Source organism: Peromyscus californicus, unplaced genomic scaffold (assembly GCF_007827085.1).
Source record: "Peromyscus californicus insignis strain IS unplaced genomic scaffold, ASM782708v3 Scaffold_19__1_contigs__length_69161282, whole genome shotgun sequence".
Taxonomy (NCBI): domain Eukaryota; kingdom Metazoa; phylum Chordata; class Mammalia; order Rodentia; family Cricetidae; genus Peromyscus; species Peromyscus californicus.
In genome coordinates, this window is record NW_026294491.1 from 8,901,888 (window position 1) to 8,914,844 (window position 12,957).

At 53.6% G+C, this 12,957-nt stretch overlaps 1 protein-coding gene across 1 annotated transcript in view; it reads left to right on the top strand.

The window, feature by feature from the left end:
- Window positions 1–2,489: 2,489 nt before the first annotated feature.
- The window catches only part of Pdxk (pyridoxal kinase), a 31,889-nt gene continuing 21,421 nt past the window's right edge, over window positions 2,490–12,957 (top strand). Inside the window, exon 1 of the mRNA XM_052744541.1 lies at window positions 2,490–2,736. Within this exon, the coding sequence (XP_052600501.1) occupies window positions 2,650–2,736 (87 nt within the window). The 5' untranslated portion in view covers window positions 2,490–2,649. The remainder of the gene's footprint in view (window positions 2,737–12,957) is intronic.

Genomic DNA, 12,957 nt, shown 5'->3' on the forward strand with positions numbered 1-12,957 from the left:
CTCTCCCCCTCTCTCCCAATAAAGCTCTAAAAAGGTAACCATGGCCTGTGATTCTTCCGATCAGCACTCTCCTGCTGGCATGGCCGCCACGGGCTGTGGCCAGCCACGAGCAGTGCGCCGTTTAACCAACAGTGTCTGCTGAGTTTCTTTTGCTAACCTTCCCTCAGCCCAGCATTCTAAACAAAAAAGCAGACCTGAATCATGGAGATGTTAAAGGTTAAAATTCTTGTAATCTGCAGCACGTGGTTGATTCAACAAGCAAAAGAAATGCCACAGAACCAGGCAGTTGAATTGGATTCTAGGAACCCACACGCTGGAAGGAGAGAACCATCTCTACACATTGTCTTCTGATAGCCACACGCAAACCGTGGAGTGTGCGCAGTACCGCATGCGTGCATGTGTGCCCCCTTCCCCCACAAAGCAAATAAATAAAATGTAAATTAAAAACAACATTTTAGCCAGGCATGGTGGCACACCCCTTTAATCCCAGTAGTCAGGTGGCAGGTAGATCTTTGATTTTGAGACCAACCTGTCCTACACAGCAAGTTCCAGACCAGCCATGGCTAAATAGTGAGACCCTTGCCTTAAAAAAAAAAAAAAGAAAACTTAGAATTTGTAATCCTGTTATGCCCAGATCACAGAGACCCCCCAAAAGACCACCACGGAGACCGAATCCCATATGTAAAAGCAAAGAGCCTTTATTCAAGCTCTGGGGCTCAGTCCCTCTGTCTGTCCACACAGTGGTGAGAGCAGAGAGCCCTGAGCTCAGGTGGGGCAGAGTTTTTATCATAGCAGAGGTTGGGGTGAGGGGATTTCCAGGGTCCAGGACCCTGATTGGTTGACAATTATCTACGGGTATCTGTAAAACCAAAAATAGGTGTGTGCTAGACTCAAGGACATCTGGCCCCCTTATCTAATGGTTGGAATGTTTGGGATGTCAGGTACTTCCTCACCCCTGCATAGATCCCTGGGTGGTATCAGCTTAAGGCCTTTCCTGGATCTGGGTGTTGCCTGCCAGTAAGCCGGTCACAGAAGCTGTGTCTAGGCCCCTAAGCCTGTCATGGCTGCTGTGTGGTCAAGCTATAATTTGGGGTCCCTTCACAATCCCAGCACTGGGGAAGCAGAAACAGCTGGAACCCTGGGGATTCTTAGCCAGACACCTAGACTAAGAACTACCGGGTCCTAGGGGATATCTACATTCATAAGTACATATAAACCACGGCAGATCCAGGTGTGGAGGCACACACCTTTAATCCCAGTACTCAAAGGCAGGTGAGTTCTGGGCTAGGCAGGGAGATATCATGAAAGTCCGTCTCAAAAAAGCAAAAAGACACACACACAAATGCTGGGCTTATAGGTGCACCCATTGCTCCTGGCAAGATTCATTGTGTTACAAGGAATGTTTAGTACCCACCAAATGCCGGGTGCACGCCTTTAATCCCAGCACTCGGGAGGCAGAGCCAGACAGATCTCTGAGTTCGAGGCCAGCCTGGTCTACAAAGCGAGTTCCAGGAAAGGCGCAAAGCTACACAGAGAAACCCTGTCTCAATAAATAAATAAATAAATAAATACCCCACCAAATGTTCAGTAAATGCTTTAAATCAGTAGGCAATTAATTATTCCGACAATGTACTCCATTTAGTTAACCCAACCAAGCATTCCTTACAATGTGTTTCCTTGTTCTATTCACTTTTTCTGGTGCTAAGATTAAAGCTAGGGCCTTGGTATGCACTCCACTAACTGAGACAAAATCCCCACTTCCTCTTTCTAAATAGTTCCCTAAGCAATGGGGGTCCTTCCTCCCTCCTCACAGCAAACCTGGTCCCCCAGTACTCTCACTAAGACACTGCACACTGGACATGCTGGCCTCTGCCACCAATCTGTGAACCTGGAATCTGTGACCACAGGAACTCCAAAGTGCTAGATCTGGAGATGGGACACAGGAGAGAGGTTCACTTTCCCAAGGACTGAGAGTACTGCGTGGGGGCTGATAAAAGGGAGAGCCGGTGCAGCAGCGTGGAGTCTGTCCCCATGAGTGGCTCTGAGGTGGACTTGAGCCTGGGCTAGCTGGGATATTGGGAAGGGACAGGTGGCTCAACTCAGAGGCAGCCTTAGATCAGACAGCCCAGCATGCGCCTTACTGGGTCTGGGAGTCCCTGTAGGCCTCATGGCAGGAGGGATCCTTTGGATCTCAGAGTTTTACGGTGCTAGAGCTCATTGGGAGCGCTTTAGACAGCAGTTCCCAGGAGTGCCACCCATGGGGCGATCAGCGCCCCAGGCAAATGAGAGGGAATGGTGTGGAATGAATGTACCATGCTAGAGAGTGTGTCCCAGGTGTGCTGGCTGGTGCAGACTGAAGTCTGCAGAAGAGGTGAATGCTCACGCGCTGCACCGGGTCCAGCTCAATTCCACAAGTCCCTTTTCCCGGAGGGGCGTGGCCTGTGTGCGGGACCGCCTCCAGCCCGCCCCTCGGCGCGCGGGACTCGCGGGTTAGCAGCCGGCCGGTTGAGGTCAGAGGAGGCGGGCAACGCGTCCAAAACCAGCGCCTGCGCGTGCTCAAGGCAACCAGGAGCAGAGACCGAGTGTGCGGCTTGGGTAGCCGGATTCCGTGACACCACCCGAGCCACGCGCCACCACGTCCTGCCCGGCATGGAGGGCGAGTGCCGGGTGCTCTCCATCCAGAGCCATGTCGTCCGAGGCTACGTGGGCAACCGGGCCGCCATGTTCCCGCTGCAGGTACGCGCTTCGCCGCTTATGTAACCCGGGTTGCTGGGGAGTCCGCTGGATCGCGGCGTAGCCTCCCCGGACCGATGACCTTGGTCCCCCTTGCAGCCACCCTCAGTTCCCCATTGCGAGCTGAGCGTGCTGTGGACAGAGCCTGACGCACGCAGGCGGTGGGCGTGGAGTACCCTGGGGAGCCCACAGTAGGGTGGTGCAGGTGGCACGAAGCCCCCTACTCGGCAGTGGCGCACTCCGTCCCTGCTGCTTCCGGCTGCCTGGCCAGCCGTGGGCGGGGGCTCCCCGAGGCGATGAAATGCTGAGCTGGGAGGATACTGCCCTACGGAAGCGTGGACAGCCTTTTGATAGAATCATTGGCGGGTGATTGCTCGCTCCCTGCTGAAATCCAAGTTCTGCCTCTTTCCACCCTGTGAGCTTGGACCAAGGAGGAGGCTAGGCCACCACTTTGGGTTCGACCACTCCTAGGGTGATCTGTCATCCACTGGGGTCGGGCTGGAACCGCCCTGTGCCTCCCGCAGGCCTGCTTCTGTCTTAAGAGACAACACAGTTTGCTGACTTTTGCTTTGGAAGCAACCTGTTAATAGGGCTGTAGCCTTGTCGTCTCCCCAGAGCCTCTTTCCCATGTGGTGTGTAATGAATGAGGCTGGCTCTGATCATTTCTGGCCGGTGGTGCTCCCTGCTTGTGACCCAGTGGCCCTAGGAGGGAACCAGGCTGCAGAGGGTATTAGCATGGGGGTCAGAGACAATGTCAGAGTGATTGGCAATTCCTTGCCTGGCTGGTCCAGCAGGAAGATTGGGCTGACCTGGCCAGCCAGGTGGTGGCCTCCTTCACTGTACCTCTTTGGTTGGAGGTGGTGGCCTCCTTCACTGTACCTCTTTGGCTGGTTACTGAGTGATGTGGCAGGTCCCTGTACCCCTTCAGCTCATGTCCAGTCAATGCACTGACTCCTTGGGAACATTAAAAAGCAGTACCTGGCTACCACCATCCTTCAGGAAGGACCTGGAAGGAAGACATGTGGCCCAGGGCAGTTTCTAAGGACAATCTGAGGGTTGTCCTGAGGCAGGCATGCTTGGCAGACAAAATAGGGCAAATGGTTGTGGGTGTACAGTACAGGGTTCAAGTCCTTAGGCAGAGGGCGGTTGCTGAGTTTTGAGTCCCTATTGATCGATAAGCAATTCTTCACACTCATTCTTTTTTGTTTGTTTGTTTTTCGAGACAGGGTTTCTCTGTGTAGCTTTGCGCCTTTCCTGGAACTCCTTCTGTAGCTCAGGCTGGCCTTGAACTCACAGAGATCCGCCTGCCTCTGCCTCTCATGTGCTGGGATTAAAGGCGTGTGCCACCACCGCCGGCTGCTTCATGCTCTTAACTATTGCTTTCTAGGTTATGGGTGGGTAGCAAGGTCACTGAGGTGAGACTGTACTTCGGAGCAAGGGGATACAGTCACTGAAGCAGGGAAGCCGGGGAGGGTGGAGCCAGGCTGAGCTCCAAGAAGCCCCCTCACCTTGGGCAGAGGTGTGCAGGGCTCCTGGGGCCGTGTCCTGCATCCCTTGCCTCTTCCACTTGGTGCTGCTCTTCCTTCCCTGGGTCCTCTGTCCCTGGCTCCCCTGGACCTCTGTCCTCTAGACTGCACCAAGGGTCAGCTGCCTCATTCGGGCTGAAGACATGGTGTCCAGCTGCTCAAGAGAGGAGGCTCTTCTTAGCTCCCCTCCAGAGAGGAGCTTAAGGACCTGGGGACTCCCTCGAGGTCCCTGTTGGCATTTTGCTGCTCACCATACCTCTGTGCACCCCTGGATAGGGAGAAGCAATGAATTGGGTAGGGAGGACACATCCAACATGGAGAGCTTTAGTGAGCACCTGTGGGGCTGGCCCTGTCAGAGTCTGTGGTGGCTGGGGCCGGCACTACCCAGTCTTTGAGCAGCTGTTCCAAGAGGAACACCCCTCAGGTCCAGAGCTGTTCTCTGTGGAGGCGGGTGTGTGTGTGTGTGTGTGTGTTCTTACTGTACAATCTGGAGTACAAAGTCTCATTGACATGGCTGAATATGGGGGCGAAAAGCTCAAAAGGGGGAGAGTGTAGTCTTGGGCTGGGGTCCCAGGATTTGTCCCAGTGCTGCTCCAAGAAGGCTACAGGCAGGAGGCTGGGGAGGTCTCTTGGGACTGACCCAGGTGACTGGAGGTTGTGCCATCAGGTGGCTGTCCAGTCATGCCAGAGCAATGGCTGGGGAAGTTTCTGGGCCTCCCCTGTAGACCTGGCACCAAGCTGTTGATGAGCTGGCACCAGGACCTCAGAGTCCCTTGTGCTGGGCCTGGCTTGTGCCTGTGACTGGGGAGCTGCCTCCAACTTCTGCCATGTGGCACAGACCCACACCCCTGGACCCATCAGCCCTGCCTCCCCAGTGCCCTCTGCAATGTCTTCTGAGCTCCTCCCTCCCCGGTCTCCCACAGGCAGCTGGGAAAATAATCCTACAAAGAGGCAGCAGAACCTTGTCCCTGTTTTCAGATTTACTTCTGGCCCCAGGCCAGGGCGTAGTGGCCAAAGGTTTCATGGGACCAGAGCCAGTAGGAGGTGGGTACCAGGCGGAATAGTTCAAAGTTTGCAGGGCAGAGGGAGGGTAAAGGGAGAGTGGGGCCAGGCTCCTGCTCTCCCTGCTCCTCCCCCAGCCCTTTCTTACTCACCTCTGCAGCAGGGGAGGGCCTGGGAAGCTGGGGGTTTCCTGCTGTTTTGGCTCTAGACTGTGGGGTGAGCAAGGAAGGGCAGGGTGAAGTCCAGTGTGCCCTGTTGCCTGCTCCCACCTGCCAGGCACCACCGTGTCTTCCCTCCTTGTTTTCTGTGGTGGAGAGGACCGAACCCAGGGCCTTGTGCATGTTTAACACGTGCTCTTCAACTGCACTGTGCCCCTGGCCTGTATTCTGCAAGAGGCAAGAGAGAAAAGGCATTATCTCAAGGTGTTTGTGTGTGCATCCACCCCTGTGTAGGTGTGTATACATGTAGGCATGTATATGTGAGCATGCTCAGGAATACACATATGTGCTATGGGCTTCCTGAGCCCTGTGCGCGTGTGTGTGTGTAGAATTGCTTATCCTGGCTGTGACAGGAGCCAATGTGACCTCTGGAGAGGCACCTCCTGCCCCGTCTCCTTACCTGTGATTGTCTCCTGGAAAAACAGTTCCTTGAGTAGCTCAATGAAGACACTGCCGAGGCACACGAGACATGGCTCACCCAGGGGCCAGTTGCTGTGAGTGTTGTGAGGTCCCATGGATGGGAGCCTGCCACCCCCACCCCCTTGGGGCACAAAGAGGAGTGCATCCTGGGGCAGCGTGCAGGAGGCCCTGTGGTAGAGGGACGGTAGCACAGAGTAAGGGCCGCTCTGGTGCAGTGGCCCATAGCGGTGAACACAGGCCACATTGTGCAACTAACTCATCTTAAGTCAGGAATGCTGTTTTGGCAACCCCTGGAAGCTCAGCCACTCTTAGCTGTGTGAGCCAGATGTGAGCAGCTGACCAGCTGATGGACAGGGGGGGGGGGGGGCGGCAGTTCCTGGCCGGCTTGCATCTCGGTGACCCTCTGGAACCCAGGTGACCCCGTATCTGGGTTACTGAGTCTCAGAGTGACCTGGCAGCAACCGGGCTAACAAGGTCGGCCAGTGGATGCCACCGTGAGCTCAGCACAGGCTCCTTCCTTTCGGACGTCACTGTGGCCCAGCACAGGCAGACAGACCCCTGCAGTAGACATGGCCTTTGGCTATGCCTGCCTAGCCCTGTGATCCTGGAGTGAGTTCTGTGAGCCAGGCTGGGGGTGGCCACAGGACCTGGAGTGGGCAGCGTAGGTGGAAAGATACTTCGGGGTGCAGGCTGTCTAGTAGCAATTTTTCATGGAAATCAGAGGGTGTGGTCTGGCTGGATTGGAAGGCTGAGCAGTGATCAGTGGTGGGAGGGATGTAGGCCCCTTGGCTGTTAGATTGCTCACGGTCACAACAGCCACAAGATGCTTGCCCGGCCTGCTTGCTGATTCCCATCTGTGAAAGAGGCTTAAGCACCAGCCCCAGGACTGGTTCTCCACAGCTGGAAACACCTGTGAGGTTCGGCCTGCCAATCCTGTCTGCCCTTAGAAGCCTGTGGGAGAACCACACTGGAATATTCCAGAGCTCACCCACTCCCGCTGTGCTGAGTGTCTCTGCCTCCCTTGGAGATGAGCTGAGCTATTGCTCTAAACAAGCCTCTCCTGGCTGCGTGGCTTCAGGCTGTGTGTGCCTCTTTGCTGGAGCGCTGATGATGCAGCAGTGAAGGCGGGCATGGGCCCCTGGGATGTGCACCACCTGCTCATGGCAGCCACCCCTGCATCGTACACATCACTGCTGGGGCAGGGTCCTGAGGGTTGCATGAGGGACAGGAAGAGGCGCCCATGTCTGGCAGCCATGGGCAGCAGGAAGCAGGGAAGGCAAGCTTCATGTTCCTGTTTTGGCTTTCACTTTCCTCGGTGCCAGGAGCACTCATGTGGAGGTGTTGTTGGCCCCAGCAGTGGGAGGGAGAAGTATATCAGACTATGTCTGGGATGTTCTAACTACCCCAGGGGACATGCAGAGGCTTCTCCACAGGATGGTGCTGTCCAGTTTGCCCGGCCCCCACCCTCATCCATCAGCAGGTCAGGAAGTTCTGTCTTGCGCTGGACACTCGGATGAGAGGCAGCCCCTCGCTGTGGTTCTCAGCACCGCTGGCTCCCCGTGCCACTGTGTCTCCGGCTTTCGTTTCCAGCTCACACAGTCATCCGTTTGGTCAGCCAGACCTTCTGCCTCTGCTAGAGCGGGGTCTCCACCGAGGTTTATAACAATGGGAGCTTTTTCTAGCATGCATCTCAGCCGAGACTTAATGTCTTCTGTCGTGGTGGATGCGAGTTTGCCATTGGAGGCTCAGGCACAGGATCTGGCCAGCTCAGCATTCATGCAGAACCCATGGGAGCCTTAAGAATCCCGTGCAGGTTTGGAAGCACCACAGCAGAGGCCAGGAGGCAACACCAGTAGCACAGGAGAGTAGCCGTTACCTGCCTGCTGAAATAAGTTAGAATGGGGGCTGGAGAGATGGCTCAGTGGTTAGGAGCACTGGCTGCTCTTGCAGAGGACCAGGTTCCACTCCAGCACCCACGTGGCAGCCCACAAAAGGTCTGTGATTTTATTTCCAGGGGTTTGATGCCGTCTTCTGACCTCCGTAGGCACTGTATGTACCCGATGCAAATACATGCATGCAGACAAGAAGTCTATACACTTAAATCTGTTAGTGACTGTGTGCTCACTCTTATCTATCTATCTCAAGAGTCAAGAGAGATTTTTATTTGGCATATGTGTGTGGTATGAGATGCATGTTTGCACGTTCACAAGTGCGTGATACATGTGTGGACGTGCATATGTAGGCATATGCATGTGGAAGCCTGAGGGCTGTCACATCCACAGGCATTTACATGGGTTCCGAGGATCCAAATCTTTCTCGTTTTGTTTTTTTGAGACAGGATTTCTCTGTATAGCTTTGGGCCTTTCCTGGAACTCACTCTGTAGCCCAGACTGGCCTCGAACTCACAGAGATCCACCTGGCTCTGCCTCCTGAGTGCTGGGATTAAAGGCATGTGCCACCACCGCCCAGTGAGGATCCAGATCTTAATCCTCACATTTACTCGTGGTTTGTGTGGTGAGGGCTTTGTCTCCAAGCCATCTTCCCAGCCCCTCAAGACAGAGTTCAATATTTTGGAATCTCATTGGCCGTGGATAAATGAAACCATGGAAGCCACAGTGTGGATCAAAGGAAGCTGCTGCCCTCTAGGTTAAGAAGGGGAAGCTTGCTGGGCAGTGGTGGTGCACTATCATCTGGGAGGCAGCAGCAGTAGGCAGATCTGAGTTCAAGACCAGCCTGGTCTACAGAGTGAGTTCCAGGACTGCAAAAGAAAAGAGAGCAGTCAATGGCATGGGGTGTTCAGAACTTTTTGGAGTGCAAAAGGTGGTCAGTAGCTCTATGAGCCTGGTGTGGATTCACACAGAATCACAGGAGATGAGCCTTATGCCTTGGGTGCTGGTCTGTGTTCATTGCATGTGATCAGGGGTTCTGGCTTCATCCAAAAACAACAGAAAACCCTAAAATCTGGGACTTAGAGAGGCATAATGGGGTCCGTCTGGGTCAGAGGTAGAATGCACACAGTGGAGACACAGTAGTCAGTTTAGACCATTAGAGGGGTGAGAACAGACTGTTCACACAGGTCTTGAGCAGGCTGCCTTAGGGAACTCAGGCAGCTGCGGGGAGCGGGGCTTGTGGAAAGGGTGGTCAGCAGCACTTGGGAAGTGGAGACAGGAACTGAGGACTGTTGTCCTGTCCTATTGCTGTGAAGGGACACTGTGACCATGTGACCATGGCAAATCTTACAAAGGAAGGCATTTACATGAGTCTGGCTTACAGTTTCAGAGGTTTAACCCATCCTCTTCATGGCAGACAGGCATCATGCTGGAGAAGGAGCTGAGAGTTCTGCATCTAAATCCACGGGCATCTGATTTTCTGAAACCTTTTCAAAGCCCACCCCCAGTGACACACATCCTCCAACATGGCCACACCTCCTAATCCTTTCAAATAGTGCCACTCCTTGGTGACCAAATATTCAAATCTCTGAGCCTCTGGGAGCCAGTCTTATTCTAGCCACCAGAAGGACCATCCTTGGACACATAGAAAGTTAGAGTCCAGCCTGGGCTGCATGAGACCCTGTCTCAAAAACGAACAAAATAAACAGCCAAAAGAAAACAAGCCCCCCAAACCAAGGCTGCGCTTTGTGGGACCGACAATTCCTCCTGCCTTCTGGACTTTCTCCTCATTCAAGTGAATCTCTTTGTTTTCATTGTTTTGAGACAGGGTCTCTCTGTGTAGTCCAGGCTAGCCTCCTACCCGCTATCCTGCCTCAGTCAGCCTCGGGTGCGCCCCTTCACGCAGCTTGTTTGTGGGTTTTTGTTTTGTTTTGGTTTGGTTTTACTGTGTTCTGGTGGTGTGGCATTAATGTTTAGAGCTGGTGTGGGGTGGGGAGGGCTGCTGGACAGTGCCCACTACAGTTTCTCTAGTGTTCCCACCAGGGCTGAATGAAGCTTCTTGCTCGAGGCAGGAAGAAATAAATGGCCTCTCTCCTGTTCAGTGCCCACCATGCGGAGAGCTGTGTATGTGAACCTTGGGCATGGACGATGGTCAGGTGTAGGTGGTTGCTTGGGAAGTGGCGAGGTTAGACCGCATATCATGCCCCCCTCTGATGTAACTGTACAAGTATAGGCATTCTGAGGCAGTGGCTCTGTATAACCCTGGACTCTGCAATGTCCAATGTCGTTCCCCATGGTTTCTAGATGGCTGTCATTCATTGGATCTTTCTTAGCCTTTACATCTCCAAGGTCCCCATGCCCTACAATCTAGGGGAACTACTCTCAAAAGGCTCCTATAACTAAATAGCAAAAGTGTGGCCCTGGGAGGGAGTTCACACACTTGGAAGAGTCTCACAAGAGTGACCAAGGGCCAATGGGGCCACCCTTAGAATCCTGCCTGACATGGGACATTTGAGTGCATTTGAGTACGTGGTTTCCGTGATAGACAGATCAGCAGTTCCACGCTTATGTAGCCCAGGGTCTGGAGGCCCTGAGGGGCAGAGGTCTGTTCATGCAGAGTGACCCATGGGGCCATCATGGGGGAGGAAGGAATCTGCCCTGCATGTTGTCAGGAGGTGAACGTTGGGGAGAAGACAGCTAGCTATTCAGTGTGTGTGTGTGTGTGTGTGTGTGTGTGTGTGTGTGTGTGTGTGTGTGTGTGTGGTGGGGGCATAGTCTTAAGCCCTGCTTGAGGCAAGAACTATTTTGTGGCTGGCACCGCTTGGGCTGGGGGACAAGGTATATCGGGCTGGGGCATACAGTAAAACCAGAGGGGTAACATCAGCAAGTGGTGACATTTGTCAGGGCAGGTACTGGGAGTGCAGATAAGGCAAAAGGAGATTGGGGGTGGGGTGCCTGTCAGCATCAGCACCAGCTTTAAGAGAGAAGAGGGTGGGTCATCAGAACTCAAAATCGGGGTGAAAAAGCAGAATGTGATGCTATGTGCTTGGGAGGCTGCGTTAGGAGGCTTGCTTTGAGGTGAAGGTGAGCCTGGGCTACACGGCAAGACCTTGTATCAAAACCAAACACACAAATTTAAAGAGCAAGCAGGCTGGGGAAAAGGGAACACAGGCTGATGGATGCAAAAATCAAAGTATGGGAAAGTCACATAACAGGTCCCGCTGCCCCTAGGGAAGGAGCCATCACTACTTAGGGAAGGAGAATGCTAGTGGGAGAGACGTGCCACCTGGCGTAAAATGAGCACCATCCAGGGGACTCAGCATGCTGCTGGAGTGGAGTCAACCAGTGGAAGCGGGCACGTTGTCTTCCACTCAGGCCCCATTCGATCCTCCTGTTGGAAGGACCTGGCCAGGAGCCACTACTTTACAGGGATGTAATCTCCCAAAGTCACAGCCATGGCCTCCCAGAAGGATAGATTTGAACTGAGAAGAGTTAAGTGACAGCAGACTCTTTCCTCTGGGGCCCAGGGCTCCCCACTTGGGAGCGAGGCCCCTGTCCTTGCCTTCACAGCTAAGGATGGCTGAGCTGGGGGGGGGGGGTGATTTCTGGAAATGTTGAAACTAACATATGACCCTGATTAACACAGCACTTTTGACAGTAATATTTGAAATGGAAATGCTAGCACTGGGGCTCAGCGCCATCATTGAGAAGTGGAAAATAGCGAATCCTTTTCTCAGATGTGTGTGCGCCAGCTCCGAAGGATTAATTATCTGCACACGCAGAAGCAGCAGGGGCAGGCAGGACAGCCTGGCAGGGTTTCTGGAACGTGTGTCATCACCGCTTCCAGCCTGGCTCATCACAGTTGATTAGAATTTTAAGGGATTTGAGATGCTGGAAGCTATATTGGTGCACAGAAGTCTGGAATAGGCGAGCGAATGCGCGAGGCGCTGTTTTTTTTTTTACCTTCCTGGATTAATACAACTGCTAATTTTTGTTGCATTGCTTCAGCGATAATGCTGGCTTAAGTTCTTTGGGATGAGCGTGTGAATGCAGACCGTGAGCACTTGAGCTCGATGGCTTAACACAAAGCAAACACCGTCACACAGAATGTGTGGCACGTGGCCAGTACCCAGAACTCCACCCCTTTCCCCCAGCACTACCCAAGGCTTGTCTCTAGCATCTGTTTCTCTCTCCTGGGCTCTCACTCCACTCTGTGTCCGTCTCTCTGTCCTATAGACTGCCTCGCCTTGTCCGGGTGGTTCTGTAGGTGACGCAGTCCACTCATCTGCCCTATCAGAAGCATCTGAGGAATGGTGTATACTGTAAAGGATCATTTTCTGGCACTCTGCAGTGACTGATGTCTGTCCCCTCTGCTGTCCGTGGGTCCGATTCACGGGGCTCTTTTTTGGTCAGGTGTCCTGGAGTTCTGGTGGAGGGATTCCTCAGCTCTCTGTTTACCTTGAGGTTCTGGCAAGGGTGTTATGAAGTTTTCATACTCCTGACCTCTGTCCACTAGAGTCCAGAGTGGTTCTCAGCCTTCCTAATGCTGCAACCCTTTAATGCAGTTCCTCATGTTGTGGTGACCCCCCCCCCCACCATAAAATTATTTCGTTGCTGCTTCTTAACTGTAATTTTGTTACTGTTATGAATATAATGTAAATATATGATACATGACCCTGGTCCCGACCCACAGGTTGAGAACCACTGCCTGAGACTCTGATGGGTCTCCATATATCAGCAGTAGACAGAGTCATGGCCGTTGGACCAGTCCCTCCTGAGTCCTGGACCCTTGGCTTCCACACCCTGGCAGGTCCTCTTTCTGGCCCTTCTCTTGGGCGTCTACATTGTGGGATATGTTTACTTGGGGTCTTGTTCAGTGGCCCCTGCCTAGCATTGCTGTAGAAGTGAGCTTTAGGGGAGACCTGGCTGGGGGACTGGAGGCCCGAACTAAGGGGACACGCTGTTTCTAGCAACAACCATCTGATGATTGGGGAACGAGGTACCTGAGGAGTTCAGCAAGCAAAGGAGATCCTTCTGGCAGGCAGACCACCCCGAAAGGAAAGGGGTGCTGCACAGAGGCTGCTGTTGAGGGGCCAACCTTCTGAGAGATGCTGGAAAACAGTGACCCGGCATGTGGGAGGAGAGGACAGTAACAGTGGTGATGATGGC